Source organism: Gouania willdenowi, chromosome 10 (genome assembly GCF_900634775.1).
Source record: "Gouania willdenowi chromosome 10, fGouWil2.1, whole genome shotgun sequence".
NCBI classification, from domain to species: domain Eukaryota; kingdom Metazoa; phylum Chordata; class Actinopteri; order Blenniiformes; family Gobiesocidae; genus Gouania; species Gouania willdenowi.
This window is the reverse complement of record NC_041053.1, coordinates 19,634,225-19,655,956: the sequence shown is the minus strand read 5'-3', so window position 1 is coordinate 19,655,956 and position 21,732 is coordinate 19,634,225. Positions and strand designations below refer to the sequence as shown.

General features: G+C 40.5%; 1 protein-coding gene across 2 annotated transcripts; it reads left to right on the top strand.

The window, feature by feature from the left end:
- Positions 1-1,261: 1,261 nt before the first annotated feature.
- LOC114470920 (copper-transporting ATPase 1) lies at positions 1,262-19,095 on the top strand. Of its 2 annotated transcripts, none has more exons than XM_028459330.1 (23): positions 1,262-1,508; positions 3,369-3,499; positions 4,757-5,261; positions 6,550-7,284; positions 8,128-8,337; positions 8,426-8,589; positions 8,709-8,870; positions 8,989-9,065; positions 9,567-9,786; positions 9,913-10,146; positions 10,250-10,341; positions 10,529-10,656; positions 12,209-12,363; positions 12,428-12,562; positions 12,852-13,046; positions 13,336-13,518; positions 13,623-13,839; positions 13,937-14,083; positions 15,069-15,211; positions 15,722-15,925; positions 16,175-16,292; positions 17,232-17,334; positions 17,422-19,095. In XM_028459330.1, the coding sequence occupies exons 2-23, from the start codon at positions 3,380-3,382 to the stop codon at positions 17,693-17,695; spliced, it is 4,521 nt and encodes a 1,506-aa protein (XP_028315131.1). In that variant the 5' UTR covers positions 1,262-1,508; positions 3,369-3,379; the 3' UTR covers positions 17,696-19,095. The 2 variants fall into 2 exon arrangements, with proteins under 2 accessions (XP_028315131.1, XP_028315130.1); XM_028459329.1 differs by having other exon boundaries at positions 1,262-1,426; positions 17,422-17,695.
- Positions 19,096-21,732: the final 2,637 nt, after the last annotated feature.

Here is a 21,732-nt window from a genome sequence, read left to right as displayed (position 1 = left end):
GTGGAATTGTTGGTTTGTGCTACGAAATCACTTGTTGGTGTAATTAAAGCTATACAAATAAAGTTGACTATAAATTAAATGAATAATTTAACTGACTCGTGGCCACATGAGTTAAAGATATAGTCACACCCCAAAAACACCATATATTTAGTGAAAACAAATGTATTTTGGTTTGAAGTAGTGTTATTGATTGATTTCTGTCCAACTCTTGAGATTTTAGTCCAAGTATTTTAATATGTCATATGTTGTTGAAAAAAGTTAAGAGTGAATAATGCATTCTATGGGTTGAAACACGGCTATTACAATCAAATTTTGCTATTGGCTGAGAATGGTGGTTTGTGCAGTTTCGGTGGCTTCTTACATCACAAACCACCAGTGTAAGCTCCGCCCCTTCTTTAAAAAACTAGCACCTGCCTACTCTGCAATCTGTGGCAGAGAGGTTGGAGAATTGCAAATCGAGAGGTATACTGAGTATTGAGGTAGTAGCTAGCATAGCATAGATGGTACTTTGGAGATCTCATAGTATAGACTAGGCGTATCATAACTGCTTCAGAAGCCCCACCCATAATCAAGAATTTTTTGGAATTTCCAGCCTTGACACGTCAGCCAAAACCTCAGGGTTTAGTTATTCTTTGTAGGTGCAGACAGTCTGCAATGTTGGAAAGCTAGAAAGATTAGAGCTATCAAGACCTCCTCTGAGCTCCAACGCTCCTCCCCTTACCATCAGTGCTCCATACAAAATTCCCTCCAAAGCCACGCCCCTACAAGCATGAAACGACATCCGATATAAAATGACAAATCCCTCAAAGAAAAATAAATAGTTACCTGTCCAGCAGAAACAAGCAACCTCTGCTCAATATTTAAAATATATCCATGATGAATTATTGTGCACACAGGAGAAGGGAGGGACATGGGAGTATGGGCATATTGAGAAATAAAGGCATCTGATTGGTTCTCTCCATTTGGACCGAATGTCACGGATTGGTAAGAGCTTTTAAGAATTGCCGCTGCTACAGAAGTCTGATTGTTTGTGTTCCGTTTTTCTGAATTCATCTTGTATTTATTACTCCCAGAATAACAAAAAATGTTTCTCAACAAAAATATGTAAACACCCCACTGCTGCTTGCCAACTCTGTGTGCATGCGCTCTTAGAATGCAATACAAAGGCACAGACATTAGCCAATTGTGTTTTATTAGAGTCACTCACGTGCCCCCCCTTCCTGCCGTCAGTTCGTGTGACGTAAGGACGCGACCCCACCCCTTCGTGATGACGTCGTGGAGTCCAGCCGACGGTCACAGGCAGGTCGGAATGAGGAGGCGATACAGAAACAGTTGTTGTGAGCTGAGTTGAGTCTGAACATCATTGGAGACCTGACTGGTCAGCGCTTCCATTCCTCCTCCTCTCCTTCAGCGACATGCAGTGAGCGTGAGTCCGGGCTGCTGTCACTCAGCACGAACAGTCCACAGCTAACATGTTAGCTTAAGCGGCTAGTCTGACAGCAGAACAAGTAAGAGCGAGTTTTCACTCTTTCTACAGCCAGATACGATCTCTAACATAGTGAACGTTTTCTAGAACATTCGGGAAAGCGTTTATGAAGAATAAAGTGCTTAAAGTCAAAATACAGCGCTTAGAGTTTTAGTTGTTTTGGTGAGAAAGGTTGGTTTACTGTAGTGTCAACAGTTGGCCTTTAACTAATACTGCTTCAAATATTACTTGGATATGTCATTAGTTTGGCCATGAATTTAATATCTATGCTTTATTACATCAGGATGCCATAACGAGTATTTAGTTCATGTTCCTAAATAGTGTTTTAAAGTCTCATATTTCACTGAGTGAAAACAACAATCATGTACTCTATCATTTTGTACACAAATGTGTGTAGTATCGACTGCTTACATTTTAACTGTGGCTCCATTATTTCGACTGAGGACCTAAAACGTGCCCTGAGGCAAGAGGGAACACAACTCTGAGAAGATGGGGAACATTTTTTTTTTCATTTTGCAAAAATCAAACAAAACACCGATATTAAGCTATTATTTTGTTTAAAATCTAAAGGAGTGTTTTTTTGTGTGGAATTCTGCCTTTTTTTTGAGCAGAAATCTTAATTTGGCAACACAGAACAGGTAAATGTAGTGTGAGCTGCTACAGAAACACAGACAGGACTGCATGGAAGGAAAGCAATGGTGGAATACATGTAGACTTCATTTATCATTCTCTGCAGGTCAGAATAATATGTTGGTAATGCTAAGGATAAACACAGTTCTCATTGCATTATTTTTCTTCCATTGTCACTTATCAAAAGTCAAAGTAAACATGAATGAGTTACGTTAAAGGGTGTTGTCAGGAATTACCTGTTGGGAAAGTAAACAAGGAAATTGTGGTAAAGTTAATTATTATTATTATTATTATTATTATTATTATTACATTTGTATGGACAGTGAAGCAGCAGTCAGACTCAAAAAGCACTCGTCTGGTAAAAATGTCACCTGTTCAGGTGAAAGATTAGGTCATTTTGTGTTGGAGTGTCTTTGAACTACACAGTTGGTGCAGTTTGACTTTTTCACAGATGGATACCTCAGATTACGGTGTGTTTTTTGGTACACGGCTCTTTGCGCGGCACTCATCAGTATTAAAAGCTATGCAAATCCAACTTTATATAATTTATGTTGAGTAATGGTGAAATAATTCTCTTTGACAACAGAGAATGCCTGTTGTAGATACTATTGTACCGCACATGTAAAGCTTTGGATTGTTTTTCATGGTTTGTTTGGTTTGTTATGGAGACAATAGGCTTAACATAACATTGCTTTGGTTGGTTGTTTCATGGCATTTGAAACAGCTTTTCCCTACTTAGCACAATGTTGTTGTTTCAGGTTGAAAACCTAAGGGAAGTGTTGATTGGGTGCCTTTTAAAGTTCTATTTTTATGCTTTCTCTCTCGATCAAAGAGGTGGTCATTTCTTTCTCTTCATTTTTTGTTTCTCCTAATTTAATGTACTTTTTCCCCTTTGGATGAATTTCTTTGAATGTGTTCAGATCTGTCTGTGTGTAACTGATGTAGGCTCAGTAGCCCCTTTCCTACCCCAATCCCGCTTATGATAAAATGAATGTATAGTGCATATTTGTATGGTGTTAAAAAACTTTCCCTCTTAAAGCATAAAGTTTAAATAATCTCTATCATGGTCTTGATTTATCTTAAGCTTTTACATCTGTTACATCCTTTTACCAATATTTGATAAGCTGTGTAAAAGAGGAACATGCATTTCTCATCTGCCCGGACATTAATCACCTCCTGTTCCTGTTTTATAGCCAGAGAGGAGCAGCTGTATGTCAAACAATAAAGTTTGTCCTTCTGACATCTTTTCTAGGCGGATCAGCCATGACACAGAAAATCAGCCTGTGTTCAGTTTCCCTAGGAGTGGAGGGTATGACTTGTGGATCGTGTGTGCAGTCCATTGAGCAGCGGATTGGTTCTCTTAATGGAGTGATACATATAAAGGTAAAGCACAGTCTCCATAAATATTAATAACTCACATGTGCTCACTTGAACTGCCTTGTTCTGAATCGTGAACAGGATCCAAAATGACTGCTACATAATCAACTTAAATTAAAAATAATCACAAGCTGTTATTAAATGTTCAGAGTTGTTTTTTTTTTTATTTTTAACATCAAGCATCTTTGCCTTGAATAACCCTGGTATTGGTTTTGTGAGATCACCAAGTATACAAGCAACTAATGTCGAGAGAGATTTGGTTATTGTGGCCTGTTTGTTTTCTCTTGTGTTTACCCTTCAGGGTGAGGTTAAATGAGAAGATAATGTAATAATATGTTCCCGATAGAGCTCTGCCCTTTACAGGACTGTGGTCGATATATCATTTGCTCCCAAAGGAAATGTAATTTATCTTAATAAAATGTAGACTCTGGATTGTTTTTTCGTTGATCTTCACATACACAATCTGTTGGAGAAACAAAACAAATGTTTATTTTTCTGTGGAGTTAAAATCCTTGCAAGAGTTTTTTTTTTTTTTTTTCCATTCTCAAAAAACAAAAGGTTAATCCTTTAGGTTATTCTCTCACTGACTACAGCCACCCCCACCCCCACCCCCCACTCATCCCCTCAATGGTTTATAACTTTCAGTCAGGTGATCCAGTGTGTCACATGTGTCCTTATTGCTGAAGAGGAAAAGCTGATGTTCAACGTGCTGACTGAACACGCTGTGAACTCGCTGAGGTCTTCAACTCGAATCTCCTTTTTATGAAAAAATGTATTTAGTTGAGACAAGACTGACATAAAGCACAGCGATGAAATGACCAAGTGAAGTGATTTGGTTTATTCAAAGATGTAACTGATAATAAAGTTTCATTTTGTGACCAAAATGATCCATATGAGGCAAAATCTTAAGTTATTATAAGCTTGTGTATTTGACCTCCTTTCTAAAGTACAGTATTATGCAAGCTGAAAGTGAGATTGCACAAAAGGTTTCCTCTAATTTGGCTCTAAACAAAATCTGTCAATATATAAAAGGGGAATGGAATGAGTTTTTTCTGATCTAAGGGGAAAGGCTAATTTTAGTTTGAGCTGAAGTTGTGTTTACTGTCTCCTTTAATTTGTTTAAGGACTAAAAATATAATGTGGTTTGTTAATATATCTGTTTGCATGTATTTTGTATTTAAAAATGTTGGTTTTGGGTTAAAGTTTTGGATATTTGCTCTTGCTAAATGTAGCAGCTAGCTGACCTTCTGATCCTTCTCACAGGTATCCTTAGAGCAGAAACATGCCACTGTCGTGTATGACACCACCTTTCAGAGCCCAGAGTCTCTGTCAGAGGCGATTGAAGACATGGGCTTTGAATCCACTCTACCAGTCTGTGCCACGCCAACACCCATCTGTACCGATACCCAGCATATCTCCACCTCAAGCCTGACATCCACAGCCCAGCAGAAAACTTTGGAAAAGCTGTTGCAGATTCAGGGGGTGCTGGATGTTACAGAAGACCCCACCCAGGCTGGTCTCACAGTCACCTTTGTTCCCTCCCTGACTTCAGTCCAGCAGCTGAGTGAGACGGTGGCTAGTGTTATGCCTCCAGAGACCCCCACTCCCAGCAGTCCTGTGCACAACAGACCAACCATGTCACCATCACACACCATGGGAGGCGGAGTGACTCTCCTGAAACTGAGCATTAAGGGGATGACGTGCCACTCCTGCACGACCACCATTGAAGGGAAGATTGCAAAACTGAAAGGAATTGAAAAGATCAAAGGTAATTGTATTTTCACTGAAATGTTCTTGTTTTGGCAGCTTTGTTAGCACCTGATTTAGTCAAAGTTGAAGTGTTTACTTGCATTATTACATAGTACCAGCAGATCGAGTATAAAGTAGGGCTGCTCGATTATAGAAAAAATAATAATCACTATTACTTTAGTCATAATTGAAATCACGATTATTCAAATGATTATTTGTCAACCAAAAAGTTATTTATTTTTTGTACAAAAAAACCATATAATATATTCTTTAAACATAAATGTTCACTTTTGCACAAAACAAAACGCTTCTTGCACGTGAGTGTCTTTGCTCTAGGTCTTCATCATCAAACCCAGTGTTCCCATGGAAGAGAATTTGACTTACCGCTTGTTTACCAAGTGTTTTTGCTGCGTTTCTCCTGCCATGTTTCAATTTCCTCGTTTTGGCCTGCAGGCGAGCTTTGGCTTTGAGAGGGGCGGGGCGGGGGGGAGGGGGGGGGAGCTTGCATATGCGTGGATTAAACAACTCAAAGTTAGTATTAATAACATGCGTGTGCCAAGCTTTATTATTTGTAGATGTCCAAAATAGTGGGTTGCTTTATTCAGCGAATAAAACATATGTGTTTTTAAGTAATAGTTTAATCATTTTGTAAGTAATAGTAGCTTCCACAGCACAGCAAAGTTTTATGCAGAAAGAAACCAAAAAGTTGTAGAAAAAGAATAGTTTTATCTATAAGGTTTTATAATGTTTGTGATCAGAAACTGAGTGATAATCTCAATACTGGATATCTGCAGAGACTGATATGAGAACAAACTGAGTCAAATTAAACCCTGTGTTTTGTTCAGAAAAACATTTTTTTTTGCTCACGCACAAAAATGTACTTGAGTTTAGGGTCTGTGGTCTTCAGGCTTAGTTAGGTCATAATTTAGTGTGTGTTTTGATAAAGGCACTTGTCTAATAACTTGATACAGGTAATGGATAAAAGGATTTAAGGGTATTAAATGTACTGTTGAAAGGACTCAGCAGCACATTGAGTGTATATCCTTTAATGAGGGACTTCCTTCTGAGAAAGGCATTCAGGGGGAAGTTCTGTTGAGTTTACACACTCCAGTACAGTAGGTGGTTAAATGCATCTATTCTGGTTGCCTGACTTTCAGGCCATGTTATATATTTTTGAGTTATTTATTTGACCAATAAAATGATCATCCATTTCAATTTAAGTTGTGTTTTAACGTGTAAAAAACTGTTTTCCCTAATTCACTCCAATTATTTTATGTTTTCTCTTCTGTTTTTCTTCTTTTTTCCAGTTGTTTTAGACTCTCAAGAAGCTACAGTTGTGTACCTGCCTTACCTTATCACTGTCCAAACCATAGTAGACCAGATTGCAGTTGCTGGCTTTAAGGCATTAGTGAAATCCAAACCACAACCTTTACAGCTGTCTTCCAATGACATAGAACGTCTTGCTGATTCTCAGAGAGCTGATGTCTCCTCACCATCCGAGGAATCCGAAGAGAGAAAGATCTTTATTGACACACTTTCAGTTCAGCTCAGGGTCAAAGGCATGCACTGCCACTCCTGTGTGGTCAATATTCAAGACAATATCTCCTCAGTTTCTGGTGTTTCCTCTGTGGAGGTATCTCTGGAAAAGGAGAGGGCCTTCATCTGCTATGATCCCCAGGTGGTCACGGTGCCTCAGCTGCAGCAAGCTATTGAGGTGCTGCCACCAGGAAATTTTAAGACTCAGCCCTGGAATGACTTTGATCCTCTTAGTTTAGTATCAACATCCTCACCAGCTGCCTTAGCATCACAGAGGAGTTTCACACAGCCACTCGCTTCTGCTGCTAAGATTCACATTGAAGGCATGACCTGCAACTCCTGTGTGCAGTCCATTGAAGGTGTGATGTCACAGAAGAAAGGAGTAATGAATGCCCAAGTGTCACTGGTCGATCATCAGGGGATCTTTGATTTTGATCCTCTCCTCACCACACCACAGGAGCTGAGGGACGCCATAGAGGACATGGGCTTTGATGCTTTTCTACCAGGTAGGTGGAGGGATTGTTTGGTTGGGCGTTCAGGGTTGGGATCAATGATAATCTTCAATGTTCAATGTTCAATTAGAACTCAATTACGATTATGATAACCAGCATTTTTTCCAATTATAATTAAAATTACAATTATAATTTTTTTCCCCGAAAGTCAATTCCTATTATGTTCTCAGTTACTAAAGTTTAATTACAGTTAATCACAGTTACTGAGCTTTTAATAAAAGAGCTTAACTTTCCGTTTGTGTTAGCTTTCTGTTAGCATCTCTTGTGACAAGGGATCAGTTTTGAGTTGACCCATGTCTTAAACCAGCTGTAAAATACACTAAAAAATATCTATCATCTAATTGTTTTTCATCTATTGGTTACCTTGTTAGGCTTCCTTAACCATGATAATATAGGTTTTAATATTTTGCTGTGGGCGTCTGAGCATTTGTACTGTCAGTATACCCCTAGATTTCATTTAAGAAAATGGTAAAATAATCCTCATGAGAAGTGACAAGTAGTGGGAAAGTTGATCTGAAACAGATGTAAATAATTATTTACTTACTATATGTAAGCCATAGAATTATAACACGGCTCCACAGGTTTGTGTTTAATTCAATTGTAAATGAAAGTCAATTATCTGAGCTCAATTACCATTAAATTATGATTACAACAGCAACAGATTTTTCGAATTACAATTACAAATACATTGATGTCATAATTGTAATTATCAATTATGCAATTACAATTAAAATCGACCCCAACCCTGATTCAGTTCATTATTCTTAAGTTAAAGAGCAAAGTCTTGTGTTCAGTTGCCTTTTTTCAGACTTATTGATGTCTGGTTTTCTCTCCCAGAGTCTAATTCTTTGCTGCCGGCATCAGAACCAGTTTTGCCAAAATCTTTGAGTACAGCAGCTTTCAAAGATAACGAGCTTGACAATGATCTCCACAAAGAAGCATTCAATGGACGCAGCGATGTCACTCACAAATGCTACATCCAAATCGGAGGCATGACCTGTGCCTCCTGTGTGTCAAATATCGAGCGAAACCTCAAGAATGAGCCAGGTCGATAAATATTCAGACTACAAACATGAGTGACTGTTTCTAATAGCTTTTAATGGAAACTTAAGAAAAAGATTTTTGTGCTCTACAGGTATCCACGCGGTTTTGGTTGCACTGATGGCAAGTAAAGCAGAGGTCCGTTATAACCCTGACATCATAGATCCCCTGAAGATAGCTGAGTGTGTGAAAGAACTGGGCTTTACGGCCTCTGTAATGGAGAACTATGAAGGTTCTGATGGAAACCTTGAACTAGTGGTAGGTTTGTATGGTGTATAACTCAGTGAATACATCTATCAACTGTGAAGGAGGAAGTAAGTAGAAAACAAAAAACTAAACGTCTTATTTTGGTGTCCTGGTCTGTTTCATTGATCTAGGTCAGGGGGATGACGTGTGCCTCCTGTGTTCACAAGATCGAATCCAGCCTTACCAAGCAGAAGGGGGTGATATATGCCTCCGTTGCCTTAGCAACCAACAAAGCACACGTAAAATATGACTCAGAAGTTATAGGGCCACGTGACATCATCAAGCTGATTGAGGTATTCACAGAAGTGACAAAAATTCCTTGAATTTGTTCACCTATTTTCTTTGTATGAAAGTACAAATGAGTTCACACATTTTGAACATTAGGTTTGAGTGTTTTATTATTATCCACAGAACCTGGGCTTTGAGTCATCATTGATAAAGAGGGACCGCGCTTCCAGTCACCTGGACCACAGCAAAGAAATACGACAGTAAGCAGTGCTTTTATTTATTTTAAATCCTCTGGCTTTGAATTAATCTCAGTAGTACCATCACAAGAATATGTGTGCTTTGCTTTAACCAGAGATTCATTTCATTATACTACACACATCATCAGAAGGAAGAACAAATCAGAAAATACTTGGATTTGTAGGTCATTTGGCAGTTTGTATCTAACAAAATAGGAACAACTGATTTTGAAGTTTTACTATTGCAACAATATGATTTATTCACAGTTTTTAGTTGTTTTTAAAAAAAAAATACAAAGTACACTGAAACTTGCCATCAGCCAATCATGTAATGTGACTTGTCTGTGGTGTAACAACAGCTGAAATGTATAGTTTGTTTTTAAATAAATAGTTTTTTAGTTTGTTTGCTTTGAGATTATGGTTATTTGGCCAAAGGCAGCTTTTGTAGCCACATTGTGACGCGTACAACATTATGACTACTCGCTGCTTAAAGTAGTTTTAAAACATAAACTTTTTTGCTCCTAGGTGGCGGAAGTCATTCCTTGTGAGCTTGATTTTCTGTGTACCTGTAATGGGAATGATGATGTATATGATTGTCATGGACCATCAGATGTCGAAGCATCATCACAATGCCTCAGCCGAGGATCGCAACCATTACCATTCCACCATGTTCCTGGAGCGACAGCTGCTTCCAGGGCTTTCCATCATGAACCTCCTGTCTTTCCTGTTCTGTGTGCCCGTGCAGGTAGATCTGATTACTGACACTTACATGCAACATGGCAGAGACATTCACTGTGAAACTAAATCCCCTCAGAATTTATTATGTGTTTGCTTCAGTTTACTTAAGCCTTTCTGTTTTCCCTCCCATCAGTTCATTGGAGGCCGATATTTCTACATTCAGGCATACAAAGCAGTGAAACACAAGTCTGCCAACATGGACGTGCTGATTGTTTTGGCCACTTCCATCGCCTTCAGCTATTCACTGCTTGTCCTAATAGTTGCCATGGTGGAAAAGGCAAAAGTCAACCCCATTACTTTCTTCGACACACCACCTATGCTCTTTGTCTTTATTTCGTTGGGTCGATGGTTGGAACAAATAGCCAAGGTATTGGTTGATGTAATTAGTGCTTGACCTTTTTTCACTAACCTCGTACAAAGCCGACAGTTAAACTTGATTATTGACATCAGAAGTGTTTGTTTCCTCCCAGAGCAAAACATCTGAGGCTCTGTCCAAACTGATGTCTTTACAAGCGACTGAGGCCACAGTGGTCACTCTCAGCAGTGATATGTCTATTATCAGGTATCTAATGATTCAAATGCTCAAGTGTTAGTTTAGTTTGATAAAGTCAACTATTCCCTAACTAAAAAAAGTGTTCTCATACAGAATTATGTTTTTCTTAAGACATTATTTTTCAGATGTTGACTATTGTGCTTTTAAAGAAAAGTGCTGCCATGAATAGAAAACACCTTTTCTTTCTGTGCTGCAGTGAGGAGCAGGTGGACGTTGAGCTGGTGCAAAGGGGTGATGTGGTTAAAGTAGTCCCTGGAGGGAAGTTTCCCGTCGATGGGAGAGTCATCGAAGGACACTCTATGGCTGACGAGTCTCTCATCACAGGTCCGTCACTCTGAATGAACACTAGTACCACAACGAAGAGATAAGATTCAAATTCACTTTTGTTTGAGACAGTAAACAGACAGGAATTAAAGCTGTGCGCTGGTATTTGTAAAGAATAGCTTGAAGAAAACACAAGTGACAGAGAGAGAGAAAATAATTTAATATGAAACTCAGATCAACAACTGTCAATGTCAAAAATACCTACATTAGAATACACGACACTGAAAGAAAGGAGAAATTATAATACAAATAACTGTATTAGCACCTTAATGTATTTAACTTTCCTATTATCCTCAAATATTACTAATACATTTTACCCTTGGGGTCAATCTGAACCTGGGGATATTTGCTTCCAATAAAATTGTTGACCAAGTTTTTGTGTTAGGCACTTTATTATTATTTGTTGAATACATAAAACACCCTTTGATAATGAAACCTTGACTTGTCCTCTAGCGCCCTCATCAGGCTAAACTTTTAAATTAGAATTAATTTATCCTGAATAGTTTTCATCCAAATCTTCTCAAATATGTGGACAACATTATTGACCCCAAAGACTATAAACCCTATTGGTTGTGGTGATGATATGACCTTTCCTGCAGCGCCACCATCAGGTCAAACTTTCAGTTTTAGAGCTAATGTATCTTGAAAATCTTTCATCCAAATCTTCTAATTTGGGGTGCACATTCATGACTCTCACAGAATGAACCATATTCATTGATGTTGGTGACCCCTCCTTTCCTCTCAAACATATTTATTGACTTATTTTTATCTCCTTTTTGTATTATATCTAGGGTTGTTCACTACAGTCTTCTGTCTCAGACACATTTTCCTCTATGTCACTTTCACTGTGAAAGAGCTGTTCCAAAACTTCATTGATGGTGAACCCTTTCCCAGAGGACATTTTCAAGAGAGAGGAGGAGAGTGTGCAGATTGCAATACACACTAAGCACAAAGAGGATAATTTAGCTAAAGGGCTGTTTCACACCGCTGAAATAGCATGGGCTCAAATTGCTTGCATGATTTGTTCAGCACAAATACATCATGATAATTTTATGCTTAATTTATTGTACTCATCAAATAAGCCTACTCACACTCTCGTAAATCTCGCTCTCGTTCAGTTCTCGCACATGAGTTCAATGGTCAAGAGAGATAAACTTGCCTTGGCTGACAACGCTGGAGACCCAGGTAGTCGGTGTTTTCGTGCACCAGGTGTAATCTGTGCGGAAGTGAGGGGACGGCCTCGCATCGATACTGCTGCTGAACTGCTCCCACCAGTTTTTAAAAGTGCTCGGATCGGCCGAAAGTGGCTTCGAGCTTGTTTACATTTATATCCCTCTCGACCTATTACCCCCCAGGTCGCGCATGCGCAATTCCAGAGTGTGAAAAGACTGGTCATGAAATGTGAAGGAAAAAAAAAGTCAACTATTGTTTTTTGAATGATAAACATTGAATGAGGTCAAATTGACCCCAAGGACAATAAGAGGATATAGGAAATGGATATTAAGAGTCATAGTTCTTGAATGTCTGACTAATCAGTTTTTTGTGTGACCAGGAGAAGCCATGCCAGTGACGAAGAAGCCTGAGAGTTCAGTCATCGCCGGCTCTATTAACCAGAATGGCTGTTTGCTCATCAGTGCTACACATGTAGGCATGGACACCACCCTGTCTCAGATTGTCAAACTGGTGGAGGAAGCTCAGACGTCAAAGGTGATACTGCCATTTCCTGTGTTTTTAGTTGTAAAATGTGTTTGATGACTTTTCATGTGTGTAGGCCCCCATTCAGCAATATGCCGATAAGATCAGCGGCTATTTCGTCCCCTTCATCGTCTGCGTCTCTGTACTCACGCTGATCGCCTGGATCGTTATTGGCTTCTTGGACTTTTCTCTTGTGGAGCTGTACTTTCCTGTAAGTTTCGCCTTCATTTGCTCCTGTGAAAAGACAAAGAGTTACCTTTCATGACATTGATTATAACTGTGCAGACAGGTATTCAATGTACGAGGGTGTTGTGATATTCAGCACTTTATAAATTATGGATACATTTTGCCGTTCATGAGCTGCTGCAACACCTTGGGTAACCTCCATTTAAGATCACTGCAAACATAACAGCTGTCCCTGCAGTGCTATTCTGTTCACCAGTTCATATCCTGAAGCCTAAAGTCACTGAATTTGCCTCAACCCTCTAATCTCTTTCCAGGGTTACGATAAAAGCATTTCTAGAGCCGAGGCAGTGGTTCGCTTTGCCTTCCAGGCCTCCATAACCGTGTTATGCATCGCCTGTCCCTGCTCACTTGGCCTGGCAACCCCAACAGCTGTGATGGTGGGCACAGGGGTTGGAGCCCAGAATGGGATCTTAATAAAGGGAGGAGAGCCGCTGGAGATGGCGCATAAGGTCTGTTGAAGATGATGCTTTTGTGCAGTCGGCCAACTTTGTAACACACCAACTCTTTATGTGGGTGCTCGTGTGTTCATTATTAAAACCTCGTCACTTTTAATTGTTACAAAATGGTTAACGGAGGAACATTTTTGTTTGAAATATAACAACTCTTTGCACCTGTTATAATTACCTTCTCTGTTCTTTGATGCTTTTAGGAGAAATGTTAGAGCGCCACCTATTGCCTGGAACATTTACAACTATTGAAATTGTAATATTGGTATTTTTTAATTTTCTGCACATTCAGGTTCAGTCGGTGGTATTTGATAAGACGGGCACCATCACCTATGGAGCGCCGATGGTCATTCAAGTCAAGATAGTGGTGGAGGGGAATAAGATGCCTCGCTCTCGTCTTTTGGCTATTGTGGGCACGGCAGAGAACAACAGTGAGCACCCTCTGGGAGCAGCCATCACCAAATATTGTAAACAGGTGGGTGAAATCAACAAGGGAAAATCTAAATCATCCATCAGATAAAAAAAAAGGAAAAATTTGTATCACTTTTGATAACGCTAACCACTGTGGGTCCTGTGCAGGAGCTTGGCACAGAGTCTCTGGGCACATGCACCGACTTCCAAACAGTACCAGGCTGCGGTATTCGTTGTCAAGTCAGCAACACAGAGATGCTGCTCAAACAGGCGGACAGCGACAGCGAGGACTACAACCAGTGCAACAGTCCTGGTACAGCAGTCCTGGTACAGGTCTCTGACATGTCATCCAGCTCACATCCACTCATGGACCCACAGCCTCTGAGTATGTTGGGAGGATAGTCGTAAAACACTGTCCAGGTTTTGTTTCAAATGTTTTTTTTTTTTAATTTACTTATAGTTTTTCCTACATGTGTTTGCAGGCCAGATCCAGACATCATCTTATAATGTACTCATTGGAAATCGGGAGTGGATGAAGAGAAACTGCCTCCAAATCCGACCTGATGTTGATGAAGCCATGACGGAGCATGAGCACAGGGGGCGCACTGCTGTTTTAGTAGCTGTAGACAGTGAGTAGCAATATTAAATTACTGCATTCTGCTTCGGTAACATCTCCGCTACGTAACTGCTCCGTGCACCGCTTTTCATCAATCCCTACCACCTCGGTCTGTGATGTTTAATTGTGGCGGCGAGGACTCGCTAATTCATGTGTAATCATGCGATATAGTGAGTTGTAGTAAATACAAAGAAAACCACAAAGCCATACAAACTTATACCAGTTCAAGAGGAGTAGAAGGAATTTTTTTTTTTTTTTTTTTTAGAAGGAATTTGACTCTGTCCTGTCCTGTAGTTCTTCTGGTTTTGTGGAGATTATTGTGATTCAACCAGGGATAATGTTTATACTGCAGCCCTGTCCAGGGCGTACCCCTGCCCAGTGCCTAAAGAAAGATGTAGATAGGCACCAGCAGACCCCCACTACCCTGAAAAGGAGCAAGCGAGTCAGAAAATGGATGAAAATACAATCCGCCTTTGAAAATAAACAAGATGTTTTATTCTGGTGTCATGTACTGCGTTCACATCGTTCTGAGATTGTATATGCGCATGCGTGCACATGCCCACTATCGAAAAATGAAGTTTTGCTAAAAAAAAAAAATATTCATTTTTGTTTATTTCAGTTTTCAAAGTGAACGTACACGTGTTTTATTTGTTTTTTGGATTATGTTAGCGTTAGGTTTATAATCTCAGTATGTAGCACCGGGTCTGTCCACTACTTCCTGTCAAACACAAGCTTATCTTTGCCTAATTTATGCATCGTTGTGCCGGCAAAAATAGAAGGTCTGTTGCAGAGGGCGAGTCATTATGGAGTTGTGACGGACCATATACGCATTTGGTGGATATTGACACTTTGACTAGAATTGCAACGTATCAGGTCCATTGCTTCTACTGTATGCAGCAGATAGGCATCCAGTGGAAATTGGGAGTTAGTGGTTCACTCTGTCCAAAATCCAAATACAGAAGCCCTCCATTTTGTCACACCTGTGTGTTTTTGTGCAGATCTGCTGTGTGCGATGGTAGCCATAGCAGACACAGTGAAACCAGAGGCAGAGCTGGCCATCCAGACTCTAACCAACATGGGCCTGGAGGTGGTGCTGATGACAGGTGATAACAGCAAGACAGCTCGAGCTATTGCTGCACAGGTGAGGGGAAAAGGTTGGAAAACAAACTTATTGTTTTTTGAGCATGTGGAAGAAGACTTTAAATTATAACCCTTGTCTTGTGTCTGAACTTTCGTGTTTTTTTTTAAAATAAATTTCACATTGAAAAATGTGTAAAAACAATCTATAAACAGGTTTACAATATTTTCTGATGGTTTATTATTTTACAATCTCTAGCACAAATATAGAAACTACCAACTGCATCCCTGAAAGATAATGACACCAATAGTGTCAACAAACAAGTTGGCATGGTGATAGCAAACATTTATACATCAGGCTGATTTAAATATTCATAGCATCAACATTATAGAACCATTGCATCCTTTATCATATGTAGTTTATAATAAAGATGAGGTATAATAAATAAATAACAGCAGATGAAGACCTAATAATATCTTCCCAAAATTCAGTGAGCAGTGCCATGATGAGTTATGATGATTTGTTGTAGCCTTTTGTGTTGTCATGCTTCCAGTTTTGTGTAACTATTACCAGGTGGGGATCAGGAAGGTGTTTGCAGAGGTGCTCCCCTCTCACAAGGTGGCCAAGGTAGAGCAGCTGCAGCAGACCGGGAAGAGGGTCGCCATGGTTGGTGACGGCATCAACGACTCTCCTGCTCTGGCCATGGCGGACGTTGGGATTGCCATAGGGACCGGGACAGATGTTGCTATAGAAGCAGCAGATGTGGTGTTAATCAGGGTGAGAATTGTGTGTTTCTACACTGCATCAGGTTATGATTGAATTGAATTTTTTTTTTAAATACAGAATTTTTTATCAATGACCTACATTAAATGCTGCACATTATGCCATAGGTTTAGAAACACTAATTTAAGAGTTTTGGGCCACAATGATCCCAAAAAGTTGTAGATCCTCGAGAGACTGGACCTGTGACTTTGTGTTAATTGTGATTGCATTATTAATTTCCAACTCATCCTTTGATGTGTGCAGAATGACCTGCTGGATGTGGTGGGAAGTATCGACCTCTCAAAAAAGACCGTCAAGAGAATACGGATCAACTTTGTCTTTGCGCTCGTATACAACTTGGTTGGCATTCCTATTGCTGCAGGTCAGCTCGGAATCATCACAATCCTCTAAACAGAGACTCAGGAAGTTTGTGGTTTGCTCCGTGATCACACTGTCACAGTGAAGTGTGGGGAAAGTGTGTTAGTGGCAGGAAAACAAGTGTGAGAGGAATAGTTTAAAATGGGATTACTAATACTATTACGACTGCATGTGGTGTCTTTCTTTACACTTTATATTTATTGGTTTTTACTGTAACCTGTCAGTGCAATAATGTGTTACCATGAGTGTCAGATGTCATAGGGATACAGGGTTTAGATGTAGTTCCAAAAACACTTACACAGTTAAGATGACTGATTTGTTGATCCTTTAGTGGAGTTTAGTTTTGAAATGATCTGTTGACACCAGGCTTGGAGTCTTTTATAACTGTAATCGCAGATTATTGCATAATTGTAATTGTAATTCATAAAATATGCTGCTGTTATATTGAGTTCAGAATTTTTTTGTTGTAATTGTCATGGATATTCTGTAAAAACTGGCCAATTATAATTGTATTAAACACAAAACTGGGAAACCATGTTACAGTTTTATGGCTTACACATATGTAGTTAACAATTATTAAATGACAAACAAATTAGATGATGATTGTTTTTAGTGTATTTTACAGCTGATTTAAGACATGGGTCAAAACCAACCAATTATCATAAGAGATGCTCACAGATTTTTTATTTAGACTCGGTTTATTGTAATGAATTGTAATTTACTTTTAGTAATTGAGAATGTAATTGAATCAGGGAATACATAATAATTGTAATATAATAATTGGAAGCATAATTGTAATTTAAAAATGTAATTGACCCTAACCCTGGTTGACACTAATGCTACAGTAACATAAACCTGCCCAGTAGCTTGGGCTGTGTGTGCTGATGGTTCTATACAGTGTAGGTGTGGTAGCAGCAGTAACATGAGCTCTGTCCTTTCACAGGTGTGTTCCTTCCATTTGGTCTGGTGCTGCAGCCGTGGATGGGCTCTGCTGCCATGGCGCTTTCATCTGTCTCCGTGGTTTTGTCGTCGCTTTATCTCAAATGGTAATGAGATGCTGGACGCTTTGTACAGCCTGTGCTCATGTGTATGCATGTGAAACATATTTAGCATCTGCTTCCCTGTCTTTGTAGTTACACTAAGCCCACGGCTGAGAAGCTGGAAGCCAGAGTGGGACCCAGCAAGAGGCAGGGCAGCCTGTCCGACGTCAGCGTCCATATCGGCATGGGCGAAATGCGCCGTCCGTCCCCCAAACTCAGCCTGCTGGACCGCTTTGTCAACTACAGCCGAGCCTCCATCAACTCTCTGCGCTCAGACAAGCACTCGCTGAACAGCCTGGTGCTGAGTGAGCCTGACAAACACTCTCTGCTTGTGGCGGAGGCGCACTGCGAGGAGGAGCTGTGCTGATGTGGCCGACCACGACTCTGTGAGCCAAAGTGGACAGTGTTTATTCCAGGCCAGACCACCTCACCATGAGTGGGTCATAATGAAAAATGGCCACCCCTCTGCTGTGGGAGCCCTCAGGGCGGCACTGTTTTCTTGAAGAAAGCTTTTGTTCTGTGGGCTCAGCCAGCTGCACACTGCTGTGTCTGAGGCTGACACACTTTAAGTCCCAACATCAGAGGCTTGATGCTGGATTCACATACAGGAAGCTCAGATCAGCTTCTGCTGCTGTGATTGGTTTTCAATCTTTCATTTACCCAAAGACACTTAAATTGTGGCGCTCCATGTAAGGATGGACACGGCACTAATGTATTTAATCTCTCTTTCCTTCAGTTAGGAAATCAACACTTGCATCATCCTATTATTATTTATCTTATCCTTATTTATCTTTTTCTTGACTCTTGATTTAAATCCAATTACATTGTATTTTTTCCTTCCTTTGTTTAAAAAGTGTAATTACTCAGCAAATGAAGGCGTACAAATTCAAACCTCAAACCAGGCAGTGGCCTGATTGTCCACTGAAGAATGGTAAGTGTCAGTGTTACCCAGTACCATGTGTAACCATCCAAAGTTCAAAGTATAAACCGAGAGGTCAAGAATTTAGAGCAACTTCCCTTCCAGTCTGGTTTCTGTTGCTGAGTCAGCACTCTAGACAATTGCTCAATGGCATGTGATGTCAGCCGTCCACTGTGATTTTTCAACATGTTGTTGCTAAAGTTGTTACATGTGCTTGGATAACTGTTGCCGTGAGTTTTAAAACTGAAAAAGCCTTTGATTCCTGCTTAACAGCCAGTAAGGGGTGTGTTTTTTAAACCCCTAAATATCGATCAATGATGCTAATGTCTCCAGTTTTGAGCTTTCTCACAACTTCACAGAAGTGAAGCATTCCACTGTTTGTGCGTTTTTTTTAAATTTTTTAATGGCATTTGTAAATTTGCATAAACTTGTGTAGCAGCTGTTTAAAGTGTCACCAAAGTCACTGAAAAAACCCTCACTGATGATTACATTATTATTTTTGTGACCTTCACAGTTCCAGAAGCACCTGAACTGTCTTTTACACTATCATTAAATATTGAAATTGTCAAAGCAGAAGAATTTGACATACTGTAAGTCTAGCTTGTGTTAGGATTTGTCATCTTGTGTTTTTGTTTGCGTCATTTCATGCTGCCTTTTTCTTACGTCGCACCTTGTTTTTAAAGCATTTACAGCTTTCCAAGTGCAGTGATGCCAGTGTCAGTAGAGTGTGTAATTCATTGTAAAGAATCCTGGCCTGCGTACAGTCAAAATGAGCCAGTTCATATATGCTGTCATGTCATCTACAGATTGTGTGCCTTTGAAATTAAAAGCTTCATCAGCTTTTTATATCCAAATAAGACGTGTCTTATGTGTACACTGGTATGTTTATAAGACTTCTGAGTAAAAAAAAAAAAAAAGGCAATTCCAAACAAATCAAACATGATAGAAATCTATAGGTTACGTAACCCCGGTTCGATGAGTGAGATGTCTCACTATGGGATGTCGCCTCTGCTATATTCCTCAGAATACCTATTTCACTTTGCCAATCCTGATTGGCCGGTGAAGCACATCAGTTTGATGGGAGAATCTCCCACCTCCTATAAGAGGAGGGGACAAACAGGTGCGTGTCATTCTTTGTAAGCGAACCTCCTCGTTTGAGAAAGAAGGGCAGTCTGGTGAGACATCTCACTCATATTACTGATAGAACCATGGTTACGAAAGTAACCTATAGTTCTATTTCATAATATTTCATGAGGGTCTATCTCACCCATTGGTTCGAACGGGGGTCCCTTAAGACCCTCCAGAACCACAGTCAGATCCCATGGTGGAACCACCAATCTGGACACGGGGAGGAGCCTGTGCACACCCTTCATAAACATGCATATCGGCTGATGCTGACTTGCTGGTTTGTCCGCAAAGCCCACGTGACAGGAGGCAATTGCCGCCAAATACACCTTCGCCATGGAAAAAGCTTTGCGCTTGCCATTCAGGCCCTGCAGGAATGACAGAATCACAGCCACCGGGAACTGAAAAGGAACGTGGCCTCCCTGGCGACACCAGTTCTCAAACACCCTCCACTTAGAGTCATAAAGAGACCTAGTGGAGGGGGCCAGAGTGCTCTGTATGGTAGAGATCACGTCCTATCATAACCCTACGGCTAACAGAATGCGCCACTCAGAAGTCAGGCCCACAGCACCAGACTCTCTGGGTGTGGATGGAAAACCGTGCCTCCCGCCTGCGACAGTAAATCCCTGTGCAGAGGGAGCTGTCAGGGGGGAGCACAGAGCAGCTGGTAAATCTCCCCCAACCAGTGCATAGCTGGCCAATGGGGAGCCACCAGGATCAGAAAATGCCCGTATCCCCTGACCCTGTGCAGGGTGGGAGGAATCAGAGCCAGCGTCCACCATGTAAATCGGCGTGCCACTGGAATGCAGGTTTGCGCCCACGTTCATGATACCCGGGAATGTGCGTCGCCCTCAGCGAGAGGAGACGTCCCACACTCCACAGGATCAGTCTGTGTGCCAGCGAAAGCAACCGACGGGAGCACAGTATGCCCTGCCGGTTGATATACGCCACGCCGTGGTGTTGTCCGTCCTCACCAGGACATGATGTCCCCGGAGAGATGGGAGGAAGTGGATCAGCGTGAGAAACACTGCTGACAGCTCCAAGTAATTTATGTGAAAGGGGGCCCCTCACATATCTGCCCTCATGAACCCCACCCCAGCCCGACAGACTGACGTCGGTGGAGATCACCTTCCTGTCTGTGACAGCGCCCAAGGGCACTCCATCCGTCAGGAAGCCGGGGGCCCACCAGTGACGCAGAGCTGCGCTGCACCCTGGCGTAACCAAAACCCTCCGTGTGCCATACGCATGGGGTTTAGCCCCAGTGAGGCCACCCACAACTGGAATTCCCTCATGCACAGGCGGCCCAGATGGATCATGAGGATGGCCGAAGCCATCAACCTGAGTAACCAAAGACAAAACCTGAACCACACAGAGCACCTCTGTCGGAACAGAGCAAGACACGCTCTGAATGACCTCACCCACTCTGCTGACAGGTGCGTGTTAGTGTTGTGTTCAAGACCACACTATCCGAGACCAAGACTTGCCCGAGACCAGAATGCACCGAGACCAAGACAAGACCAAGACTTTCGGAAGCCGAGACCAAGACCATAAACATTTTTTTTTTCAATTTAAAAAAATATATAAATAAATAAAATTATGACAAGGTTCGACAGTTAAAAAACATTCTTTAATTTTTGTTTATTTTAAATACATTTGACGGACAAAATAGGTGCCTGCAAAAAATTAACTAAAATATTAAGACTGCTAACTACTGCTACTGATAAATTCACAATTATTCTACAAATTTCAAAACAAGATTTTTATGTCAGCTAAATGTACAGCAAGTGTTTAAAAGCATTTCTGCTAAGAAATAATGATTCTTGATTCTGATTCTTTGAGTTGTGCAGGTCAACAGGTCACAGATTTCACAAGATAATTTTTTAGTTTGAAAAAGCCTTTACACAGGCCTTTTTTATTAATTCACTTAGTTGATATAGTTTAATTTGGTTGCTGTAATGTAACTAGGATATTCAATTAATAAAGGTTTCCAGCTGTAACTGTAAAAGTGAAACTTTCTGAAATAAAACTAAAAACAAGTTGTCAGCAGTCTAAAAAACTAAGAGCTACAGGTAGATGTGAAACTAAATAAAACAAACTCAAACCCTGGAACAGTCATGTGACAAATCAATCAATAGTTCTTGTTGATAATTATTATTATTCTGGATACAGTGGAAACAGAAACTATAAAAAATAATTATATTGTGAACCTGTTTATATTGTGGGGAACATATTATATACATACATGTAATTGGAGTCTAAAGACACAAAAAAACACTTTAAAAAGAAAATAGACTAATATAAGACCTCTTTACAGTTATTTGACTCATTCTGCGCATGTGCAACTTGTGGTGATGCGCTGG

What these genes read in the sequence shown, in the direction of transcription:
- LOC114470920 (XM_028459330.1), top strand. Translation starts at nt 3,380, where the DNA reads ATGACACAGAAAATCAGCCTGTGTTCAGTTTCCCTAGGAGTGGAGGGT. An exon ending in TGTTCTGTGTGCCCGTGCAG is followed by an intron (nt 9,787 to 9,912) that starts GTAGATCTGATT and finishes CCCTCCCATCAG; the next exon opens with TTCATTGGAGGCCGATATTT. An exon ending in AGGAAGCTCAGACGTCAAAG is followed by an intron (nt 12,364 to 12,427) that starts GTGATACTGCCA and finishes TCATGTGTGTAG; the next exon opens with GCCCCCATTCAGCAATATGC.